Source organism: Lepidochelys kempii, chromosome 10 (assembly GCF_965140285.1).
Source record: "Lepidochelys kempii isolate rLepKem1 chromosome 10, rLepKem1.hap1, whole genome shotgun sequence".
NCBI lineage: Eukaryota > Metazoa > Chordata > Testudines > Cheloniidae > Lepidochelys > Lepidochelys kempii.
The window spans coordinates 65,558,315-65,584,210 of NC_136389.1; the positions used below are offsets into that span (position 1 = coordinate 65,558,315).

Here is a 25,896-nt window from a genome sequence, read left to right on the forward strand (position 1 = left end):
GTTTTAGGAGAAATCTGCACCATGTAAAACCTTGCTCGAGATCAGATTTGCAAAGTTCTGGGCATATTTCCTTGATAAGGTGGAAGTGCTAGCCAGTGCAATAAGACGTTCTTTCATGAAAATAGAGTAGGCCTATTTGGGGGAGGCACTGGTTATATCCGACTGCCAGCCCAGCTAAATCCTGGTAAAGAGGCCCTCTCTGTGGCTATATGGGATATAAATACCTCCCCCATTGCCAGTCAGCAGAAAAGGTATTGTGGTGACCTTGTCCTGACATGGCCTTAACTGTTTTCTGCACATCACTAAACTTTTCCCCTTCTCCCCACCTGCTGCAGGGAAGCCCTTAAAGTGGCAACATCCCTTTTTTCCAGCTAGACAAATACCCACCCGTTATAAAGGTTGCAGTGGGCATAGTCATGAAAATAGAGCAGGCCAGTTTTGGGGAGGCATTGGTTAATACATGGCTTGTACCAAAAGTGGGTTGCATTTTTCCAGGAAATTCAGATTTGTGAAGGAAGGCCTGATTTGCTCAAGCAGGTTAAAATGGTGTCCTTTCATCAGGCAACATACAGTTGGGCTTGCTTTTTGGTAAGGGCTAAAATTTCATTGTATATTTATAATGTATTTATTTAAAGCTGCAGCTTCATTTTGAAAGGTTGTTATTTGCGGGCAAAGCAAGGAGGAAAGGAGGAGGATGTGGGCACCAGCCATATTAAAATAACTTGTTCACTGGTTACACTTACAGCTGGTGCCTTATTTAAATTGCTTTTTAATTATTGTAACTATAAAGCTTCATAACACACTGCTGTATCAAATGATTTATTTTACGGAGCTGAGAAAGATACACGCAGAAAGCTTGTGGCTGGAGCATGAGTATCTACAGCTTTCTGGAAATGAAACCTCAGGTGTGCTATGGGTTTATATAAAACTAAATGCCAGAGAAAGCACAAATAAATTAAAAATCCCCAAAAGTAAAAAAGCCGGTTTTAAATGCGGCAAGTTGTTTTTGTCCAGCAAAGACATAACATTTTTTTTAAATTCCACATGCATTCTACTCTGAGAAGTAAAACACAGATAAGATTTTATCCCTGATTACTTGAATGCCACATATTTTTTCATTGTATCAGTCTGAGTTCAGATCTAGGAATGGATCGGAGACTGTATTGGTATAAATGGCTGGTGAGTTCTTTTTAGCAATGGACGAGGGATCAGTGGACATGGTGATTTATCAGATTTGTCGGGAGCTTTTGATATTATTAACCCATAGGTATTGTTGACTTACCCAGTGAATCTTGGGGGAGCTGGGGAAGCAGTGGATTCATTCTTCGTTTATAAGATTTCCCAGACAGTACTGTTCATTTTCTCCAACAGCCCTCACATGGAGTCCTACAGGATTTTGTAATGCTCCTGTTTAATATTAAACCGACAGGGTAGATTGTGAGATGCTTTGGACTGAGATTTCATCAAAATTGCCAGTAGAACTCAGCTCTACATCTTCTTTTCACTGAATTCAGACTTCCACTGTCTAATAGAGAAGGGGATCCGGAGGTAGACAAACTGGTTACACATTAGCCTGGATAAGGCTTATTGGCAAGGGGAAACTTCTAAAGGACTTGGAGGAAGCACTATTTGCATCATTTTCCAGGGTTCACCATTGCAATGTGCTATAGTATAGGGCTATTCTTGCAATCTACCTAGACATTCCATATCAAGCAGAACTTGCCCCCTTCCTAGGGCAAGCTGGCATGACAAATGCTACCTGTGCTGAAGTCTCTGTATTGGTTTCCTTTCACTTCTGGATTGCAACTTCAGATGTCAATGGAGATTTTAAAAGACTAGAATGGTTATTCAGGAAGTTATCTGAACTTTTCACCCTAGCATGGCAGTAAAGATGGCTGATTGGCTCTTGCTTTTGGTCCCTAAATTAGAAAGCTCCATTACGGATAGCAGGGCTCCCTCATCTGAGGGCTCCATCTTTGGAATTCAGTCTTCTTTGTAACTTCTCAGGGCCCAGGATTAGAGATTATCGTGGCACATCACAAGGCCAACGGGCCATATCCTTAGCAGGTGTAAATCAGCACAGCTCCATTGACTTCAATGGAAGTATGTTAGCGTACACTAGTTGAAGACCTGGCCCCATTTTACTGAGTGCTTTGTTGACTGATTTTATGATGTTCCTACTCTTACTTTTGAAAATGTATTTACTATATTTATTCACTGTAGGAGGTGCCTCGTTGCCACTACAATAGAGACTATAGAAATTAGAACAATCAACACATAATAAAGGAGCAGCTTCCCTGCCCCTGGTTTCCCTCCCCCCCCGCCCCAAATTTTCAGATAGCAAATGAGCCATTTGGAAGGAACTTATTAGAACGCTATTACTGCAACTAGAACAAAAAAATGTAATCCCCACATGCTGGGGATGGCACTAGCCAGGCCTTTTGAAAGGTGAAATGTACGAAAAGCCACTTCTTAAAGTGTCTAGTGGAGGCATTATGTTCCGGGCACTGTAGACCAGGACAGGTGCATGCCACTGGGTCTCTCCTGAAGGCATCAAAACATGAGGTTGGCCATTTGGGGACAGCGTATGGTAGGGTGAATTGGAATTATGATCATCTAAGCTTCAGGGACCTTTCCTGAATCTGGGCTGTGGGTGTAAAAGAGAATTTCAAACTCACCATGATTCTGAATGGGTTTCACACATTAGTAGGGACGAACTAGTCAGAAATCTTGGGTGACTGAAGGTATTTTGTACCATTTTTACTTCGTCCCTCAATGCACCAAAATAAGCAGTTATGTATAATCCATAAACGAAGTTGCTGCATGATTATTAAATAATTGTTCAAAACTATAGGGAGTCAATTTGTCACTCCGTTTCATGTTTGGTCCTCTCTCTTGCTGTCCCTTCTGTGCTGGAGTCTCTGGTGCAGATCTGATGTTCCTACATGGGTATCCTTTGCCTCCTCATGTTAAAAATGCATACTTGTAACAATTACGAAAATAATCTCTTAAAAGAATGAGAAAATATCAAATTTTCCTTCATGACTATGGCAGTATTTGTATGTAAATCATTGTTCTTTCAGGTAACAATGATAATAAAATAGAATTCCTGGGGTCCTACTCTCCCTCTGCAGGATTTGAGTAAATCTCATTGACATCAAGTGAACACAGAGAGAGTAGCAAATGGGGAGTGCTCCAAGGGAGCTCTGAAAGGAGATGTTGAAGTATCTGAACTTTGAGAAGGGAAATTACTCAGATCCTCTGAGTTGGTGTGTGGGTTGGGAGGATGGGAGAGCAGGTGGGATGAAATAGGGTCCCCTGGTGACACACATCTGTGAGTGATAAACACTGGAACACTCCAATCTAAGTCCTGAATCATTAAACCCTCCTCACCACTAGGTGGCACACATGTATCCTTAATGTTCCTAATGGCTATTAACTAGCTCAACCGTTCTTTTCAAATCAAGTTAAAGAATACACTAAATTATTCTCCACCTCTCCTGGGAAAGGTTTTGGATTAGGGTAAGCATGACTATGTTACAATTACAATACTATTTTCAGAGACCTACAGATACAAGTAATTTTCTCTTTACGACAGTGCATTACAAGATTTCCCCATTCCTGTTTGCTAAAATGTTACAGAGATGTCTCTGTAAGATAAGAATAGAATTCATATTAAATAAGATAAAAAGGCACTGCTGTACTCAGTGAAATCCAGAGTTTCAATATGTTTTTATAATAGCTGGATTTCACCAAAATCACGACAAGATTTTAAGGATGACATGGAGCAGAGTTTGGGCAGTAGACTGATGACAAAAGTTGGAAATAAATATGTAGAAACAGCATGATAATACGTAGCTGTTTATTTGCCGCCCCAAAACTTAAGCCAACAGATCATCCATCTAACAGTGTGCTAATATGGATAACATCTGTACTACTGAAACTTTTAATTCTCATGCTGCAATTTCTAGGAAGTATTCATTGGGGAAATGGGGAATATCATTCCTCATTATATTTTTCTTGGGATGCTGAAAAAGGTCTAGACTGAACGCAACGTTTAGAACATACCTCGTGTTTGTCCATAACAGCCATTTAAATAAGAACCCTCTGGATTTTGTATGCAATTGTTCCTCATTTACTAGTCTACAAAACAAAAGCAGTCCATAATAGGCACCATGCCTACCACCCACACTGCATAATGCACCTGGGTATTTCAGATATCTAAAGGAAGGATAGTAAGCAAAGTATGTACCCATCAATCTGTGTAAAAGATTTGGAGGAGAAATGAGGTGTGTGTTTTTGTTCCTAAGGAAAAGGGAATACTGAACTAAATCAAAGAACAGAAATGCTTTAACTGACATGAAAAGTAACTTTATTCAGTGATCACAGAAATCTGTTTCTGGAAAGTAGGTACATACTTGGAGATTTAAAGCATAAACTACGTTTATAGCTCCCTCTGATGACCATTGGACACTACACAACATAAGTCTTCTTTTATTTTTGTGCATACATTCAACTGACAGCTGACTGGTTAAATTCTAATTGCTTCCAAGTGAGGTCAGCAAAGGTATTTATCGAAAAGGACTGAACAACAGGCTCAACACACACGCACGCGCACGCACAAGCGCATACACACACCACCGCTCTTGCGTGTTGATTTATGGAAACAATTATAATTCTGCTGAAGTCTTTCTGAGCTGAGAAAGTTTGTAGCTACAGTAGAGCGTCTCATGTTGCAAAAGGCAGACAACAGAAATGGAATACTTGTGTATCCAGCTGTTATCAACAGGAACAAGTAAGTTACCGGTCCTTTAAAAGAATGCTCTGGGCGTTCTAACCACTAATGACTTTCTCTTTTCTTGATTGATGTATGTTAGACGTAAGCTTCTTGACATTTTCTTTAAAAAAAAAAATCTACAAGTAACTGTATGTATAAAAATACAGTCCCACAAATATCTGGGTCTGTCCTGATATTCAAACTAGAGAAGTGCAGGCAGCCCTTTAGGAAGAATGTGGCTAACTATAAAGGTATAGGCACAAAGTAACCAAATGTAAGAGATGCAATAGCATTTTACTGCGGCTGAGTTTTGGAGCTTAGCTGAATCAATAACTTATTTGAAAGACTTATTACTGAGCTACACAAGGAATTGTACACAGTTCAAATGTGTGCTGCTGTCAAGAGCCTGTTGTAAGATATATCTTGTATGTGTGCTTGTGTATGTTTTTTTTTAAAGAAGTTAAGTCACTGTATAAAGCTAGGAGATATTTTGCTATGCTACAGTACTCATGCAGCATATATTATAGTTGCACACATGTAACAATTGACCATAAAATTTATCCATGACACTTTTCTCATAGATCTTTTACTTTCAGTGCAAGCAGCAAATTCAAGTAGTACAGAAGGTCATGACAGCCAAGGTTATTATAACCGGTTTCTTTAAAGGATATCCTGACTGAAAAGATATTTAAGGAGATATCCTGTTTCAACATCAGTAACTATTAAGGAATAAGGATCAGAATTCTGGAAGAGGAAGCAATCTCAATTAAATCAATCTACAACTCGCTGTAAAGACAGAAGGCAGGTCAATGACCTAGGAGCAACGATCTACTTGAGTTTTAATTTTCATTATGTTGTTCATGAACACCCAGAACACCGCACTATAATGCACAAATGGATACTGACATGGATCCTGCCGACTTTGCTCTACAGATCATATTTTTACATTATCTTTCTAGTGGGCACTATATCTTTAGCTTGCAATGACATGACTCCAGAGCAAATGGCTACAAATGTGAACTGTTCCAGCCCTGAGCGACATACCAGAAGTTATGATTATATGGAAGGGGGGGATGTAAGAGTGAGAAGACTTTTCTGTCGAACTCAATGGTATATGAGGATTGATAAACGAGGCAAAATAAAAGGGACACGAGAAGCAAACAACAACTATAGTAAGTAATGTCTCTGCTTTTGAAATTTGTACTGAAAGATTTTAAAATTTATGAATTGTTGGTTTTTATCCCTTCATTTATGATGCTTTCACAATAATTTTGTATAGCGCAGTAACCATTCTATCAGACATGTTTTCCAATTGATCATACAGCAGGACATTTGGTATTGATTTTGAAATGCGTCACTTTAAATAATACGTTACCAGTATGTTGTAGAGCTAATGTATTAGTTACAGCTGGTAACTATTAGCAAACAGAGAGCCTATTTTAACAAGTGAATTAAGGCTGTACATCTGAAAATATATAACCGCAAACTCTATGCTCATAAAGTACTTATGAAACATTAAACCACATTTATGTAGGACACAAACTACCTACAAGCTCAGTATGTGTGACTGAACAATTAAAATATATTCAATATTAGAAAATGCAATGGAAAGAAATATGAAAATTGCCTTGCAAAACCATTTGGACAATTTGCCAGGCTAGAATAAAATCTAATATTGCTTCTACAGCTCATTATTACTTGGATAATGAAAAAATACTCTCCTCTCTCACTTCCAAAAAGATCACTCACCCAGAGAGGGTGGACATGTAAAATTATACTAAATATACTTTTAGCATGAACTACGGGGAGTTGGATAATAATCCTGATCCACCTATATCAATATTTAAAATGATTTTCATATACCACTATTTTAAGATATTATGTTTGCATGCGCTGATTTTACCAATTTTACAATTTGTGTGTGGTATTGTAAATTTAGGCAAATACCACATCTACTTCAAGAATATTGGTGCATAATTTTTTTAAGACAGAAGAGAAATACAGAGAATTATACACTGTAGCACTTAAAATGAGAATAAGTACAAAATTATTATTGCTTTAAAGTGTCAGAGGTATATATTGTTCTAGTGAACAGTGTTTATTAAACAACAAATCTCTGTCCTGTGATGGTTTTAAATGTTATTCTATTATTTGCCATATAAATTAGGGAGCATTATAACAGCAAAAAAAGAAAAATCAAAGTGTGAGAGATAGTAATATGATTAGTTATTTTTCAGTTGAAAATTTACTCCCCCCCCCAAACAAATTCCTATTCTTTTCAAGTACTGTGCTGCATCATATTTACTTCATGATTATAACTAGCATTGGCCATCTTACATAACTCAAAGGGTTTTCTTTGCAAATTTTACTGTTTCTTTTAAAATTTGTTTTTATATTAGTCTCCTTTTTTCCCTACAATCTATTCCATCATACATAACCATATGGCTTGGAAAATGTAAAACATCAGTTTATTGGCTATGGGCCAAATCCAGCAATTTTTTTAGTTGGTTCTTATGCAGGCAACCTCTCATTGACTTCCAGTGGGACATTGCCAGAGTAAAGACCGCAGGACTATATCTACAAGGGAAATCCTGGCCCCCTAACTTCAATCAGGCCAGGATTTCATCCTAAATGTTCCTACATAAAAACAGTCTTCTGATTTTTTTTGCAACACTAATGCATACTACAATCATATTTTATCTGTTTGTTACTTGTATACTGTCTCTCTAGATGGGTTTATATGATCACATGTTCCCAAATAATTATGCAAATTTGCTTTTTATTATACTATTCTCTTTAACCAATGTGTTGGTTTGTAATTTAACATTATTTCAAATTCAAGTAAAGGCTCTTAATCTGTGAGTCCATGTTTTTGCTACATATTAATGATTTTAATAAGTGTTTATTTTAGGATTTAATTACTACTATCTAGGTTTTTAGTAAAATGTAGCATATTTGACTCAAAGTTCAGGTTTTTTTGCAACACAAAATCCTCAATACTTTATCTACTAAATCAGGTATGAGATAAGGAAGTGTCTCTGCCACATGTAAGGTAGAGAAAGGCGGGAGGTCTCCCAGCATATTAAATTTAACATGCTTGCTATACTTCATCTACTGCACATACTAGGAAATAACTATTTTAGTGCTTTTGTTGGATAAGCAGAATAGAAAAAACAATACACATATAGAGGGCATGGGAGAAATCAATTTAGCAATGATAACAGGCTAGTATTTTCAGAGGACCTCCTGTGTGTGTATTATCAAATCAAAATATAAATCAGAACAAACTCACTTTATTTCCTCTTGATTTAATTCAGATTAATACAGTTTTTTGGGGGGGGGAAGAGAACATACCCTCAGTGCAAATGAACATGAAAGAAATCTCTTTCTGAAGATGTGTTTGTGGCCATATACTAAACACATTTCCAGTCTGTGTTCAGATAAGAAAAAGATTGGACTAATTTTCTTTCCCCCAGACAAATGTTGTTTTCACAGCAGTAAACTCAAACAGCTCTTATTTTTATCTAACTTGTCTGTAAAATTATATCTATTACTGAAATGGACAAATCTGCATGTGTAAACTTCACTCATCTCTGTTAGGTGACTCACTAGTTTGCAATGCTCAGTGCTGGAAGTGGTAAACCAGACTATTCATTTTCTCTGCATGGATGATACCCCAAAAGAGTCACATCAGAGTCAACCAGCTTCTGTGGCTGTCAGGGATTCATTTGCTGCTCTGAGAAATGTCTTCATATTCTATCCTGCCAGCCCCACCGTATAATCTTAGAACAATGCAAAGATATTTAGAGGATTCTCTATATTTGAAAGAGGAAACCCCAACTTTCTCCCATAAGAAATGGAAATGCTGATGTAAAAAAACACTGTGGTTTCCTGTATCCTGAATGTAGGAGAGAATCTAAGCTCGATCCTGTCATAAAGCCACAGATGTAGAAGAGGAACCTAACACCCGTCTATCTGCTGGTTCACTATCAGAAGCATGCAATAAACTCAGATTCAAGTAGAGAAATCTCATTGTAAATATTTAAGTGTTAATGTATTGTAAGTGTTAATGAAAGATGCCAGATTGAGTTTTGCAGACAGAAATCACCACTTTATCCATACATCATATATTGTACAACATGGACAATAGGCAAAGCTTCCTTACAACTAGAAATCTTTCAAAGATGACATAACACTATCATGTTGCATAGGCAACTTGAGAAGGACGAAATACATGATGGTTCTCATATTAATCAAGATTATGGATCTGAGGTACCAAGAATACAAATCAATGATTGTGAGGAGTCAATAAGTAATACAAGAACAGAGTCAAATCTAATACGTACATTATTTGCAATTATTTGCACATCAAACTTCTCCTAACATACAGGATGCAGTCAGAATAATGTGGCCCTATGAAAATCATAGCAAACATAGAAGACAGAACACATTCATCAAGCAGACTCTGATGTAAAATTGTATTTGTTGCTTGTTGTTACATGATAACGTATTGAAGCAAATTCTTAATATTAATCTCCAATTCATTTCTCATAATTCAAAGTTAATTTGTTACAAATACTTATTGCAACAATTTAGTCAGCATGTTTGAGTAAAAAAAAATAGCATCCTCCCCCCCTCCCCCCCAAAATCTAACCTAATCTTCATGTCTTCTGTGCTAGCAAAGCAAATTGCTGAATTCTGGGCCAGATCAATGATGACCCCCTTAGGCATAAGAAGAATTTTTATTGCACACACACATTCAGTAAGGAGAACTTCAAATAAATCTTTAAAAATGATTAGCTATTGAAATATTGTGAATCATTAGGGGTTTTTTTTCCCCCGTATAACAAGACCTTCTGTATCAAACATCTCTATATCTCCTGGCAGACACCCATCTCTTGGCCATACAGCTGAAAACTACAGAGTAAATTTGGTCAATCATATAAGATAGTATATCCCACCACTAGGCAAAGGAAATCATTCTGCATCTGACAGAAATAACCCCACTCTTCAGGCTCAAAGTTGAAGTGCAGAGTAAGAGCCAAGAGCCTCTCACTAGAACACTAAAATAATCATCAAGAGACAGATGTGAGGCAGAAGTCTCAACCCTTCAGAATATTTAATTTCAGTTTTGCTTTCAACACCTATTTACTGTACCTTGCTTCTCCTAGTAAACAGTCAAACATTTTTCTCAGTTAATTTCAGAGACAAACTGGCACATGAAATCCAGACTGAGGAGGTATTTCTGTCCCAGTAATAGAATGAGACCAAGCAAGTGGAGCAGAGAGGTGAGGGATAGCTCTCTTAGCGATCAATTGCTACCTTTTGAAATAATTTAGCTTCCCCTTCTTACTGCTTGATCGTCCCATCATTTCAGTTCTAATTATGGAAGTCTTGCAGATTTATTAGTTTTTGTGCAAAATGGAAGTCAAAAACAGAGCTTATTTTGAATCAGTCTAAAAGGTTTTACAATTAGGACTGGATGATGCTCTAGGAATTTACATGCTCTGTTAGTCTTGAAGTTTCATTGTAAGGACAAATGGCTTCTTAATTATTTCAAAAGCCTCCCCAGAATCTTGAATCATAACTGTTTTAAAAAAGTGAGAGAGTTTTTAAATGTGAATTTCCAGTATCAAGCCACCTCTCAAACCAGGAAGTACCTTCTCCACCACCCCCATTCTGTTTTGGATGAGGACAAAATTCCTACAAGAAATGAGCTCTTAATGAGATCTTAGCACAAAATGGCAGAAATGTCACACAAAAACTTGGCCTTGTGAGACTTCTACTGTTTTGGACAAAATCTTATAAGAACATTACCCAAGATTCAGCATCATTAATCAAACCTAAATTCTAGCCCATATTCAACCTGAAACCTAACCTAGTTCAACTCGTAGTCTAGCCCAACTCTAAACCCTGCCACATAGAAAATTAACAAATTTAATCTAGAAGTGGACCAAACTGCTACATACTGTATACCCACACACACAAAAAGCCAACATGATTTCATTGTTAACACAACTGCCCTGCACCTTTAAGCAGCGGTGTGGTGTTTGGCTGGCTGGCTGAATGCAGAGAACAGTGCTTTATGGCTGGGGGGAGGAGGGAGGAGATGAAAACTGCTGAAAAGGGTCAGCATGGTCACTGACTCATCCCCTAGGAATGCAGGCTTTAAAAGGGGCAGCTCTGCACTGGAAGCCTCAGGTTTACACAGAGCAGGCTGAAGCAGGACTCAACCTCCCTCCCCTTTAGATGGTAAAATACCAGGTTTGGTCAAGACTTGCTGTGGGCATTACACTATCTGCCCCTTTTTTAGGGGGGCTGGGAAGGAATTTTTCCCTTACCATCATACTGGCTTGGATAGTTGGGTTTTGTTTTTTTTTTTTTGGTCTTCCTGATAGCAGGCTCAGGAAGGGCTCTACTCATGCATGGCATGAAGGGTGGTAGGCTATATGTCGCAACTCATTATTTAAGTGTAAGGCAGAGGTCCAGTGCAGGTTCTCCATAGGAAAAAGTGTACCGTGACCAAATAAATGGCTTGGAAAAGGATTTAAAAAGACATATTCACTAAAGGAGTGAATGGGGGGTGTTTGAGGAGTCCTATGATTGGTATGGTAAGGAGCCAACCCTCCATTTTTATAGCCCACTTTAACCTTCCTACAAGGGTTGGTGGACGGTAAGGTTTCAGCAATGGATTTGCTGGAGGGACCTGGATGGAAAAAAAGAGGGGGAGCTGGTAAAAAGCCCCCATGTAATTACAGAACAAACATGGGGTTATCTGCACTATATACTTTTATCTGACGGGTAGTCATAGAATCATAGAATATCAGGGTTGGAAGGGACCTCAGGAGGTCATCTAGTCCAACCCCCTGCTCAAAGCAGGACCAATCCCCAACTAAATCATCCCAGCCAGGGCTTTGTCAAGCCTGACCTTAAAAACTTCTAAGGAAGGAGATTCTACCACCTCCCTAGGTAACGCATTCCAGTGTTTCACCACCCTCCTAGTGAAAAAGTTTTTCCTAATATCCAACCTAAACCTCCCCCACTGCAACTTGAGACCATTACTCCTTGTCCTGTCATCTTCTACCACTGAGAATAGTCTAGAACCATCCTCTTTGGAACCACCTCTCAGGTAGTTGAAAGCAGCTATCAAATCCCCCCTCATTCTTCTCTTCTGCAGATTAAACGATCCCAGTTCCCTCAGCCTCTCCTCATAAGTCATGTGTTCCAGACCTCCAATCATTTTTGTTGCCCTTCGCTGGACTCTCTCCAATTTTTCCACATCCTTCTTGTAGTGTGGGGCCCAAAACTGGACACAGTACTCCAGATGAGGCCTCACCAATGTCGAATAGAGGGGAACGATCACGTCCCTCGATCTGCTGGCTATGCCCCTACTTATACATCCCAAAATGCCATTGGCCTTCTTGGCAACAAGGGCACACTGTTGACTCATATCCAGCTTCTCGTCCACTGTCACCCCTAGGTCCTTTTCCGCAGAACTGCTGCCTAGCCATTCGGTCCCTAGTCTGTAGCGGTGCATTGGATTCTTCCATCCTAAGTGCAGGACCCTGCACTTATCCTTGTTGAACCTCATCAGATTTCTTTTGGCCCAATCCTCCAATTTGTCTAGGTCCCTCTGTATCCTATCCCTACCTGCCACCGTATCTACCACTCCTCCTAGTTTAGTATCATCCGCAAATTTGCTGAGAGTGCAATCCACACCATCCTCCAGATCATTTATGAAGATATTGAACAAAACCGGTCCCAGGACCGACCCTTGGGGCACTCCACTTGATACCGGCTGCCAACTAGACATGGAACCATTGATCACTACCCGTTGAGCCCGACAATCTAGCCAACTTTCTACCCACCTTATAGTGCATTCATCCAGCCCATACTTCTTTAACTTGCTGACAAGAATACTGTGGGAGACCGTGTCAAAAGCTTTGCTAAAGTCAAGAAACAATACATCCACTGCTTTCCCTTCATCCACAGAACCAGTAATCTCATCATAGAAAGTGATTAGATTAGTCAGGCATGACCTTCCCTTGGTGAATCCATGCTGACTGTTCCTGATCACTTTCCTCTCGTGTAAGTGCTTCAGGATTGATTCCCAGACATCTAATAATAAAGTTGAGGCCTGATTAAACCCATGTCAAATGTCTCCTGTCCTTCTTTCGCTACAGCCAGACAATAGAATAAAATGATACGAACTGGATGTGGTAGGCGATGCCAAGAATGAAAACTCAGGTTTAAATGGTTCCAGCAAATCTGATACAAAAGATACACAAAGCTGAACCATCTTGTAATATCGCCTGCTGATCTGTAGATATATCCTAAATTTAGTATACAAAAGGCATAGATTATAATCCGAAGTATAAGAATAGAATGACTGTATCTAAGGAAACAACAACCAGAAAACACCATGATTGCCAGGTAATTTTATCCTTAATCCAGATCAGATTTTGAACTACCTGTTCTCACTGGCAAATGCTTAGTCACTAAGAAGTCATATTGAGCCAAACTGCTCACTGTTTTGAGTAAGAGGTTAAGAGTTTGGCCCTCCATCATATTCTGTCTCACCTCAAAACATCCTTGAAAGTGGAGGAGATTGTATCTGCTCCACTTGGGAGAGTTTACAATCTCTCTTATTGAAGAACTCCAGAACCAGTCTACCTATAAAAAATTAAAAATTTAACTTGAAGTGATTCTAAAAATGTACAAATTGTTATTTCTCCTTTAAATCAATGGGTAAAGTACTTCCTTGCATAAGGAAGTGGAAGCATCTTTGAATTAAATTTTATTATTGCTAATGTGGATAAAAAATATTTATTTTTACATGGTTTTTTAAAAGGATAAATTACTTTGCCTCCTCTCAACCTAGCCTTATTTGTCAATGTTTACAATCTGTTTAATTATCTTGGTTCAACCTCTCACATTACCGCACTGGGCTCACCTTTTCTAGGAAAAATACATGGAATTAAATGACATTTCTCCATTTTGTGAGGACATGTGATGTTGTGGCACTGGATTGGGTCTCAGGAGGCCTAACATCTATTCCAGTTTTTGCAACTTACTTATTCAGTGACCTTGGGCAAGTCATTTTATTTCTGTTTCGCCATCTGTAAAATGGGGTTTAAAGAGCTTTGACATTATGGATGAAAAGCCCTATAAAAGCAGATAATAAAAGTAGTATTGTTCTAATAAGTGTTATATGTAGTAAATACCTTTTACTAAAATGTTGAATCAGGAGCTGGAAATAGCTTAATGAAACCTAATTTACTCTCTGGACAGAGGAGTGTACAGTTTCAATTGGTATCTCAATGCAGTAAGTATTTTTCCAATTGCTATACAGAAATTACAGTACTTTGGTAGTCAGTTTGATTCCTGATATAGTCTTTGTTGAAAGGCATGGGATCTCCTTGTTTGCCACTTCAAACTAGCTGTGTTGTTTTAGATTTGTAGGGTCTTTGAGTACTCAGTAAATTGGACTGTGTGATTTTTTTTTTTTTTAAACCTTGGAGTTCTGTAATATCCCAGACATCTGTAAGTATGTACTCATACTGCTCCATGCTTCAAGATGTATCACATAATAATATACTGTGGGACATTTTACTCATCACTGCAGAATTAATTTGGGCAAGTCAAGAACATTACTTTCCTAGGATGGCACATTGCTTTCTTGCATAATTGACCATCTAGGACTATATTTGGGAGCTGAACTTCAGTTGTCCATATTAACCATTGACTTTATTGTTCATTTTTATATGAGCTGGTGGAAGTATCATATGAACTGACTAGGGTACAGCAAGTTAGAAAAAAATTAAACAAATGTTAACAGTGAAACTTTGAGTTTCATGACAGGTTTCAGAGTAACAGCCGTGTTAGTCTGTATTCGCAAAAAGAAAAGGAGTAGCTCACGAAAGCTTATGCTCAAATAAATTGGTTAGTCTCTAAGGTGCCACAAGAACTCCTTTTCTTTTTGAGTTTCATACGGCAAGAGCACAATAGAGGTTAACAATTATAACTGCTGTATTGTCAGACTAAAAGTTTCATAACACATTACATCATTTGTATGCATGGAAAAAGTTTTGTGTAACAATTGGTGTTGAAAAGCTGGAAATGGATTTTCACAGATGTGGCTGACAACTGCATGCATAATATACAGAGGCAATAAAAATACTGATGCTATCAATATGCCTTATTGACATGTTATGCATTTTGCTTGTGAAACAAAGGACAAGGTGAAGTTGAATTTATAACGGGATTTGTTCACATAACTCCCATGTACTGCTTACTAAATTAACCTAATATTCATAGGACTTATCAACAGAACACTCAGGTATTCTAAACATAACCATCTAGCTGCTCAGCTAGTGTATGTTTGCCTATCCTCATTAATGTCAACGGAGCTTTGCCAATTTACCCCATCTGAAGAGCTGGACCTTTTTATCTTGGGAAATAATATTTTAAATTATTGTCATTAAATTATAGTAGAGAATAACATGGTATTAGCAAGTATTTGCTAATACAATTTTCAGTATGTTATATTTAGTTTACAGATCAGCATTATAATACAGACATTTGACACAGTATCTCAGCTTCTCACTTTTTCTTGTGGATATTTCTATAAATTATGATTTTGTGTCTGTGTAACCATAGCTTGCATTTCAACTGACTATAATGGGAGCTGTAATTCAATGATAGTACCCACTGGTGCAGTCCACCTGTGGTAGAAATAGCAGCAACTGTTGTATAAACTGTGCTCCTGTAGGCTAAATAGGGCTAGCCAAAAGACAGGTAAAATGATTGAGTTCTGTCTACACGACAGCTTCCAAGGGTGCTACCACTGGCAGTGAAATATGGCTCCCATTTTTACCAATGTAGGTAAGGTTATAGGATTAGATTTAATTTGTTGTAACTAGCATTTGCTTTGGAAATGGGAAGCAGGAAAGCATCTGGGTTTTCACTTGACCTTCTAAGCTTAATTTAATGTTTGTAAGCATAAGCAATTTTTAACTGGATTTAGTAGTTCTGCTATGATTCTCAGAGAATATGGGGATGGTTAAGTAGGCATAATCTTATATTGGGAATTTGACACTTAAGGCTAAAACAATAGGCTGGCATGACAACATGATCCAGACATTTAGTTAAACAAAATACATGCTACACCTCTACCCCTATATAACGTGGTCTGACATAATGTGAATTCAGAGATAATGCGGTAAAGCAGCACCCTGGGAGGTGGGGCTGTGCCTTCCAGCGGATCAGCACATCAGCGTGTCTGGCTCCCACACGCTGCTCTGAGTGGCGTGTTAAGGGTGCCGGGCTGGGGCCATGGGGGGGGAAGGGGAACAGGGGTCGATTCAGATGTGCAGGGGCAGCATGGCGGGGCTCAGCCAAGCTGCGGTGACCTGGGGCGTGGCTCATGGCTGGAAGTTCATGCCCCAGCCCGGGGGCCTACAGCCAAAGAGCAGGTCCGTGCTGCAGCCCCGGCCCTGGCTCCGCGCCTCCCATGCCCTGGCCAGGGGGTGCTGCACACTCCACTGAGCTGGGCAGTTTTGCCACCACTGCCTCTGCCGCTTCGCTCAGCTCCTGCCTCCCTCCCACACCCCGGCCAGTGGGTGCTGCGCGTTCTGCCAGGCTGGGTGGTTTTGCTGCCGCTTCCCTCAGCTCCTGCCTCCCTCCTGCGCCCCCACCCGAGACCCTCTGCCCCTACTAACAAAAATGATTTAGTTCGCAAGTTTACAAACATTTTTATCCTAAAAGAAATAAAAATATATCTTTCCTAGTAAAATTTCAAAGCACATTATTTCTTTGTACACTCTAATCCCTCTACCCCCAATATAACGCAGTTCCACCTATAACACGGTAAGGTTTTTTGGCTCCCGAGGACCGTGTTAAATCAGGGTAGAGGTGTATATGGTTTTTTTTTTTAAGCAGAATATCATCTAAAGGAAATCAGAGTCAGGGTGTTAATAACTCAATGTGTAACCATAAGTGTAAACAAGGATTGTGCCCCCTTTCATAACACTTGTAACCAAAAGAATATCTGCTTCAGAGGCAGCAACAATCACCAACTATCCTACCATCATCAGTTTAATCCAAACTCAGTAAATTTGGGTAAACAGACTAATTAAGTTTTTGGATAACAAAAAATCCCCTACGTTGCTACATGAGCTTTTAAATATTTTTTCATAGAAGAATTTGTAATAAATATTCCTCACTTTACTTCCATTTCTTCCACGTCTAGCTTGCTTTAAAATGTTTTAATAGACACAGGGAGGTGCTGTAGACTTTGAAAAGAAGCTGATCAAACTTTGTCTGTCTTTGTATTCTTGATACATTGGAACTGCATGCAAGACACATTTATAAATTATAAGGCAATGTTCTCAAAAACTACAACTAATGGGAATTGAGTTTGCACTAGTAATCTAGCAATTTTGGAATAGTGAATTGATTCCAATTTTTAAAATTTGACATTTAGATATTTAAGTGGCTGTGTACAGTACTGTTGTGTGTAAATCAATAGTATTACCACTGATTACTGGGAATCTGTTATCTATGCAATTTATTATCTAGGATTGAAATCCTAGGAACAAATTTTCAAATGTTGCACCTGCCAAATTTACATATGCATCTCTAGTGCTTGTAAAGCCTACAGCTGCTCATGGGAAAAATAGGATCATTGAGCCCTAAATTGCCTCCTTGTGTTCACAGTTATAAATGATGAATGGGCAAATGTGGAACTTTATGTGCATATCAGTTGTGTAAAAGAATCAGCACTATCTTTGAAAATGTATCCCTAAGTATTGTGTTACAATAATCTTTAAAACTGGTATAATACTTATGAGATTGTGTGTCTTTCCTTCGCATGGTTGACAAACTCAGAGGTAATATCTGACATATTAGGTTAAATATTTCTCTGTTTTACATTGGCATCTGACAGAATAAGCCAATACACAGGCTTTTTAGCTGATCCACAGGGTGATAAGATGGCGGGCCAAAAAAAAAAGGCGATACTGGCTTAAGAGGAGGGCAGGATAGCCAAAAGGAGGCATTAATTCAGTTCCTCCCTACTGCAGCTTCTGCCATAAAGACCTGGTGGAAACAAAAGCCACACCCTCTGACAGGAGCTCTGAAGGAGGGTGAAAGCAAAAACTGAACCCCATAGAGTGAACATGATACTGACAGTACTGACTTGTCACTTCTGCTAGCCAAGTTATTCCAATCCCACGCTTGCTTCCTCCCGTCACAGTTGCTTGCACGCACTAGTCACAGAACCCAGCAATTGACACACAGCACACTAGACGATATACAGAGAAAAAAGAAAAGGAGTACTTGTGGTACCTTAGAGACTAACCAATTTATTTGAGCATAAGCTTCTGTGAGCTACAGCTCACTTCATTGGATGCATTCATCGGATGAAGTGAGCTGTAGCTCACGAAAGCTTATGCTCAAATAAATTGGTTAGTCTCTAAGGTGCCACAAGTACTCCTTTTCTTTTTGCGAATACAGACTAAGCTCCGGTCTACACTAGGACTTTAGGTCGAATTTAGCAGCGTTAAGTCGATGTAAACCTGCACCCGTCCACACGATGAAGCCCTTTTTTTCGACTTAAAGGGCTCTTAAAATCGATTTCCTTACTCCACCCCGACAAGTGGATTAGTGCTTAAATCACACAGGCCCACCTGTGAAGGTGGGCCTGTGCCAGGTCGAATTTGGGGTACTGTGGACACAATTTGATGGTATTGGCCTCCAGGAGCTATCCCAGAGTGCTCTATTGTGACCACTCTGGACAGCACTCTCAACTCAGATGCACTGGCCAGGTAGACAGGAAAAGAACCGTGAACTTTTGAATCTCATTTCCGGAGACTGTGGGAACTGTGGGATAGTTACCCACAGTGCAACACTCCGGAAGTCGACGCTTGCCTCGGTACTGTGGAAGCACTCCGCCGAGTTAATGCACTTAGAGCATTTTCTGTGGGGACACACACACTCGACTATATAAAACCGATTTCTAAAAAACTGACTTCTATAAATTTGACCTAATTTCGTAGTGTAGACATACCCTAACACGGCTGCTACTCTGAACCCTGTCATATAGGGAAAAGTCACTCCAGGCCATTTTTGATTGGTTGAATCTCTATGGTTTATTGGTGGGGCTTAGGTTGATTTAGAGGCAGCAGCTGTGTGTAGTTTCGCAAATAATGTTTGTTACTATATATTATCCACAGGCTATGTTTTATAGCAGAGTGGTTTGCTTCTAAGGTCCACCTTATGAGCAAAGGCAAAATTCAGTCTGGTGAGAAAGTCAAATGCAAGAGCCTCCACAACATTTAGGCTTCACATGCAGGGGGTGCCACCAGTGCTAGAGAATAGCATTTCAGAAATGCAGCTTCAGCCACCAGGGCTGCAGGTCGGGTCTTCACAGTGGCCTAATAGTTTGGTGGGGAGTGTGATAATGAGGAAGGACCATGCATCTGTGATTGTTTGGACTTCATAGCTGAAATGAATTTCACCTCTTTGGAGCCCTCCTAATGCTTACTTTACTGACCACTGAAACAACCTTCGGCAACAGATCAAGTGCATCTATGACAAGTAAATGGGTCTCATGCACATAGGTATTTTACGATTAGCTACAAATAAATAAATAAATAAATAAATAAAATCAAACAACCAAGTTTCGTGCAACTTCATAGAGCCACTCCTAAACTAGCTAGTTACAAAAGCCATCCTCCACCAAGACAAAGTGTTACAAGACTCACCCTCTTCGAGTGTCCCTTTGCAGCAAGGCCCAACATTGCAGTGCTCCATCAGTTTCCCCACAACAGTCTTAAGCCAAGCCACTTTAAGATATTCAACTCCTTTTGGGGTCAAAAAGGACAAAAGCATCAAAATAAAAGAACTTGCAGCCTCCGAGGAGCTCGGCTTCAGTCCCCTTATTTATAAGCAGACTCCCAGCAGCAATAGCCTGTCTCCCTGTCTGTCTGGCAGCACCTGTGCTGCAATCAACCCAAACATCCAGATCAGGTCTGTTCTCTTACCAAGGGCCTCCAGCAGGTCTTAGTGCTTAACCAGTTCCTAGCTCAAGCCTGTTTTCTCACCTCATATTGGAGGTAGCCTGTCTGCTCTCTTCCCCAGCCAGGGCATTCTGCCCCACCCAGGCTGTCTCTTAAGTTTCAAGTAACCCTTTTCAGACAGTTCACTACTACTCAGGCTCTGCAGAGTCCTTTTCCCACTCTTCTTACAGACTGGTTTCAGGCTAAGTTATTATGCAAGGTAACCTCTTCCCCCCATCCCCCGCTCAGAGATTCTTGTTAAACCCTGGATTTGTGCTGGAAATGGCCCACCTTGATTATCATACACATTGTAAGGAGAGTGGTCACTTTAGATAAGCTATTACCAACAGGAGAGTGGGTTAGTTGGGGGGGGGAGAAGAAAACCTGGATTTGTGCTGGAAATGGCCCAACTTGATTATCAGACACATTGTAAGGAGAGTGATCACTTTAGATAAGCTATTACCAGCAGGAGAGTGGGATGGGGGGAGGTATTTTTTCATGCTTTGTGCGTATAAAAAGATCTTCTACACTTTCCACAGTATGCATCCGATGAAGTAAGCTGTAGCTCACGAAAGCTTATGCTCAAATAAATTGGTTAGTCTCTAAGGTGCCACAAGTACTTCTTTTCTTTTTGTTCTTACAGACTGTTGTCTACCACAGCTTGCTCCTCTGGAGGCTAGCTTCCCCCTAACTTGTTAATCCTTAGGGCTTTTTCTCCTCTTTGGCTTATCTCCCACCTCTGTGCTAGCTACAGAACACACACATGCCAGCTCTTTCCCCAAGCCTCCAGGGGACTCTAGTAGCATGTCCCTAGAACTTCCTACCTGGTTCCTCTTCCTCCTTTCAAGTCCCACACTCTGCATAGGTGTAGCAGGGTACAACTAACTGAACAGTTCAACAGGGCTGACTAACCCAAGGCCTTCTGGCCCTTAAAGGGGCAGGCCACTATTTTACATGAAGCCTTTTACATTTTTCTAATAGCAGTCCTAATAGAAATTAAGGATCCCCCAAATAACCCCCCAAATAACCCCCAAAACAGGTTGTAATGTCTAATATATCCAAGCTATTGCCAAGCCTGCCATATAATGGCTGCTGCACATACAGCATTAGTGTATTCCTAAAATTGCACTAAGCAATTTAAATGATCTAGAAGACACCTTGAGAATTAAAAGCAAAAAACTGTGGATAAAATTTGACTCTGTTCTCAATGATTTGTAATGGATGATTGGCTCTTTGCATTATTTTTTCAAGTAAATAATAACTTTCCAACTTCTATTCCACAAAGCATCTCTATCTGTCTTCAAATAATTTGGTTTCGAGACATTTTGTTTACTTCAGTAAATTGTGATCAATCAGTACAGGTTTGTATTGTATTTAATACATCTTGCTGACATTTACTAACTAATAATAATATTTTTATATTCAATATTAAATTTCTTGGGAAAGCCACAAATATAATGACAAAATTTCTGTGTATAAACCTGCCTACTCTGTTTTAGGCAATGAGCCAGTCATTCCCCTCCTTTCCATAAATGGCATTAGATCCAAAGAGAGAACAGAAAAACGAGCAAGAAGAGTTTCTTAACCAGTATGTCAGAAAATCATAAAAAGCCTCACAAAATCTGAAAGTTAGCAGGTTTGTTCTTATTCCTGTCACACAATATACTCACACATTTCTCGTCTTCATATGTCAAAATATGAAGTACTATATCTAGGCATTTGAGAAAGGGAAAACAATCAAATTTATTTCTTAAGACTTATGTCAAAATATATGATTGCAAGAACACTATTCCAAAGTGGTCAATTCATCTATCTAGTAAACATATCAACATGGCAATTACATTTTGGAAATAAAGTGTAGACACTTGAATGTCCAAATTAATATACTGATGCACAGACTACTTGATTGAAAATATTTGACTCAAGCTGACATGCCTTCATTTTTCTGGCTGCTTCTCTATGTGACTTGAGAAATATATCGGTTGTAGCCATCAGTTTAGAGAGTATAATGGCAAATGCAAAAAGATTTGATAATTACCACACTTTTCTAGGAATTAAGGGAACTATGTAAATTAACAAATTTTGCACTGAATTATTGTTTTGTCTTTAATTTGAATAAATCTATTGTATTGTTCTGTTATATTTTGGGGGTATAGTATGAACTACTTAATGTGACAGTTTCTGAAATTACACTTCCATCCAGATTCTAAAGGAACAGGGGGGAAAACAGGAAATGTACACAATGGCTAGGATGCTGGTTTAAACAAAAAAGGTAACATTGGTACTACATGCCCCAATCCTAGAATTATCCAGATGTCTTATGATATATGTGGGGGGAAAGGCTTGATCTAGTAATCACCTGTGAACAGTCTGGACCTGATCCAGCCAAAGCACTTAAGTATGTGTTTTAACTTCAAGCACAAGTAGTCCCATTGGCTAGAAAATTAAAGTAGAAAATAACTTTGTGAAGGAAGGCACATCTTCTCCTGACACATTGGAGAAATTGTTCAAAAACACTTTATCACTGGGACAATACGACACCCTAACGTAGGCAAAATTTTAATAAACATGAATAGAACATTTCAGGATTAGATCTCCAAGCATTTTACAAATATGAAGAAATATCATTCCCACCTCTCATTTCCCCACCCCCTTTTTATTTTTTTTTAAATTTTGAGGTATGGAGGTATTAAGGGGTGCATTTTCAAAAGCATCTAAGTTACTTAGAAGCATAAATCCATATTCAAATGTGATTTACTATCCAAGCCTAACTGCAAGTCAATGAAACTTATGCTCCTAAATCACTTAAGATAATATTTTTTAAAGTGCCTAAGTGAGTTGGCCAAGGTTACACAGTCTGCAACACGATAAAGCAATAGAACTCAGGTCTCTGGCCAGTGATCATATTGTCTCCATAGTTACACAAAACAGATTTTCCTAGGGGCTAGATTAAACTGCATGCCTGATATTTCAACAACAAAAACAATTTTTTTATTCATGAATTTATATTATTGGCTCACTTTCACTAACTATATCCCCTTTCAAGTTAGGGGTAACCCTATCCACATATCAGAGGAATTTACAATTACCCTTTTTGCACAAATTACACAGGAAAAGCATAATTTCCCCAAACAACTACATGAACTTTGAGCCTTGGAGGAGTGTCCTCCACAATACAAAAGATATAGGACAACATACAGTACTGTTACCTTCACATAATTGGACATTGTAATTACTGAAGAGCTTGAGGTCATGAATTGTGAAATGATGCATTAGTGATCTCATTCTGAAGGTTAATACAACATTCATATGGTTATCCAAATATTTAATATTTTAGTCCGTTATTTTCACAATGCAGTTACAGGCCCATATTCTCAGCTGAGCCCAGCTTCTCCTCAGCTGGGCAAAGTGGGGATGCAAGCTACAGCTCCCGATCATGCGGCTGATTCTATGCTGGCTCCAGACCCAGCACAGATTTATTTATCCTGCCTTGCTTTCATCCTCAAAAGGCCATCTGCCAACTGCAGATAGCTGACAACACCTTGATATGCCCTCTGTGCTAGTGGTTTCAGAGAGGGTAATGTAGGAGTCAGCTATGCCAGCTGCATGCCTGCTGCAGTTCACCTCAAACTGCTGGGGACACCTGGACAGTTTCTAGTCCCTTTGTGCTGTTGGAGTGGCACAAAGGAGCCAGAGAACCTAAATCACTGCATGTAAAGACTTCAATTTAATAATTCTCAAAAGCATACTGTTAGAAGCATGAAACAATACCAGTGATAGTTTGTTTGACTTTAGCAGGCCAAAAGTTGTCACTCTGCATTTAAAAATATGAATCTGATACTACAGCAAGTGCATTTAATACACAATGGGTGACCTTGTCTAACATGAAAATTCTTAACAAATGATACATGGAAAAGCTTCACTATTATAATACTAAGTAGCGGGCATCTGTGAATTATAATGAACGTCGAGCAGTGGAAACTCCAGTTACAGTACAATGATTGTAGAAGGAAAATCTGTAAATAGCTACTATGTAACAATAAGGGTTGTTTGTGCAGTTTTCTTAGTATGTATTCTTCTAATCCATGTGTTAAATAACAATCTAATTCCAATAGGATTTATAGTGGATACAAAGTAATTTGTAACTTCTTTATTCTCAGAATTTCAGTCATGTAAATTTACTTATGCAACATTACACCCATAGATAAATGCTTTTATGTTCAGTCTTCAGACAAATGTTTGTGTAACATACCAAAGAGTGTGGGTATATTTTAAATTTTTAATACGCTAATCTAAGAGTTTACAGACTAGCTAAATAAATGTAATAGTTTTACTATTTACCGGGTTTTCTCCCAAGATTTTAAGTTAGGATTTGAGGATAATTAACACATGGTTTCAACATTTACCTGAAATATTAGAGAAATTCAGAAAAGAATTAAATACATTTTAAATCAATTTCAGTTTGATTTTAGATTGAGTTAAAAGATATTTATGTGTGTGTTTGGGGGGAAGGCTACCAAAGATGATGATGATTAGTGGTAATAATTTAAAATATAGTCCTAAACCCTTTAAGGATGGCCTGCAGGGCTCTACCTGCCCACAGTGCCTGATTCAACTCTCAAAAGAAGGCTTGATCCTCTGCCCTCAAATGCTAATACCAAACTCCAATGAGTACAAATGGAAACAGAGTTTGGCCCAGATGTGTAAATAAGTAATGTCTCTTAAAAATGTTAATTTTATGAAATAATGTCAAACAGAATATGAAAAGAATGAAAGAAAGCAAACAGTACAGTCATGTCAGCATTCCAGAGAACACTAGATGAACCGAATCCAAGAAATAAACAATGAACATAAATAGCTTTTTTTTAAAATGGCTCCAGTGCTGTGGGTTTTTTCCCCTTGAGTTGAGGATGACATAATACATCACAGTACTACAACACTTAAAGTTGTTAATTGTTAAAGTACTTCTTTTTAAATATAAATCTCCATATCAGCTAAACAAAATATCAGATGTTGATATATTATTTAATTTCTGTAGTTATTGTTGACTTACTAACTCCCCCATTGTTCCTTTAGCGCTAATCAAATATGAGTCATCAATAGTTTATGGGAATATATAATTTACTATATTCACAGTTAGCCCATTAAATATAACCTCTCTTGTGTTAACATATACCTATTTATATTGACCGTATCTATCTGATCTTCTGCACCAAGTATTTTTAAGACACCCATCACCTTCTTATCTGAGTGCAATGTTGAGGAATACTCTATTTAGGATGGACTATTAGATATATACCGTATGTAATATGCAGTCAGGTTTACTTTGACCTGTTTCCCAGAAGAAAACATTTTTACCTCATGACTATTCTTGATGTTAAACAAAATAAATCTGAATTGTACACCCACAGAGAGAGTCCATAACTGTATTTATTTCTCTGACATATGTAGAAGAAGCAGCAGATTCCATATATAAAAATGCTAAACTCTTAGCATTCATCATATTTGGACAACTATAAAGAATTTTTATTAGTTGTACAAAGATGTAATTGTTCCAGAAGTACAGCATCCTCTCTTATTTCAGTATAATATTCAAAATTTTGATACTAAATCCTCATATTAAAAATGGCCTCCTGATACAGCTACTCAGGCTCATTATAGTTGTAATACTCTAAGTGGTTTTATTTTTTAAAATAATGATATATTACACAGCTGTGGAGGGGTTAAGTTACTGACTAGTGGAAAAGTTCTCTAATCCTGAGAACTCATCTTCATCAAGGAAAAGATGGCTCAGGAATTGAAAGACTCATGTTAGGAGAAGCTCACTCATGTCTAAAGAGAATAATATACTCAAAGGGTGAAATCCTGGCCCCACTGAAGTGCATCACAGACCTCCTCTAGGGATGTGAGGGCCCTCTGTGAAAAACAGAAATGGGAATCAGGGTCTGGTATGGAGGGGCTAAGCATCCAGTGTGCAGTGAGTGAGTGGGGGCAGGACAAGAGAAGAACGTGGATTGGGTTGGAGGGTTTACGATATGAATATTCTCCAGGCCTACTACC

The 25,896-nt window shown here is 38.7% G+C and overlaps 2 protein-coding genes across 4 annotated transcripts in view; one reads left to right on the forward strand and one right to left on the reverse strand.

Annotated features, from left to right (window-relative positions):
- The window catches only part of FAM227B (family with sequence similarity 227 member B), a 211,675-nt gene that overhangs the window by 102,473 nt on the left and 83,306 nt on the right, over nucleotides 1-25,896 (reverse strand). The gene's annotated exons all lie outside the window — the stretch shown is intronic.
- FGF7 (fibroblast growth factor 7) overlaps nucleotides 1-25,896 on the forward strand; it is a 107,410-nt gene that overhangs the window by 42,383 nt on the left and 39,131 nt on the right. For all 3 annotated transcript variants that reach the window (XM_073303969.1, XM_073303968.1, XM_073303971.1), the window contains one exon: nucleotides 5,374-5,949. In XM_073303969.1, coding sequence (XP_073160070.1) covers nucleotides 5,664-5,949 — 286 coding nt within the window. In that variant the 5' untranslated portion in view covers nucleotides 5,374-5,663. The remainder of the gene's footprint in view (nucleotides 1-5,373; nucleotides 5,950-25,896) is intronic.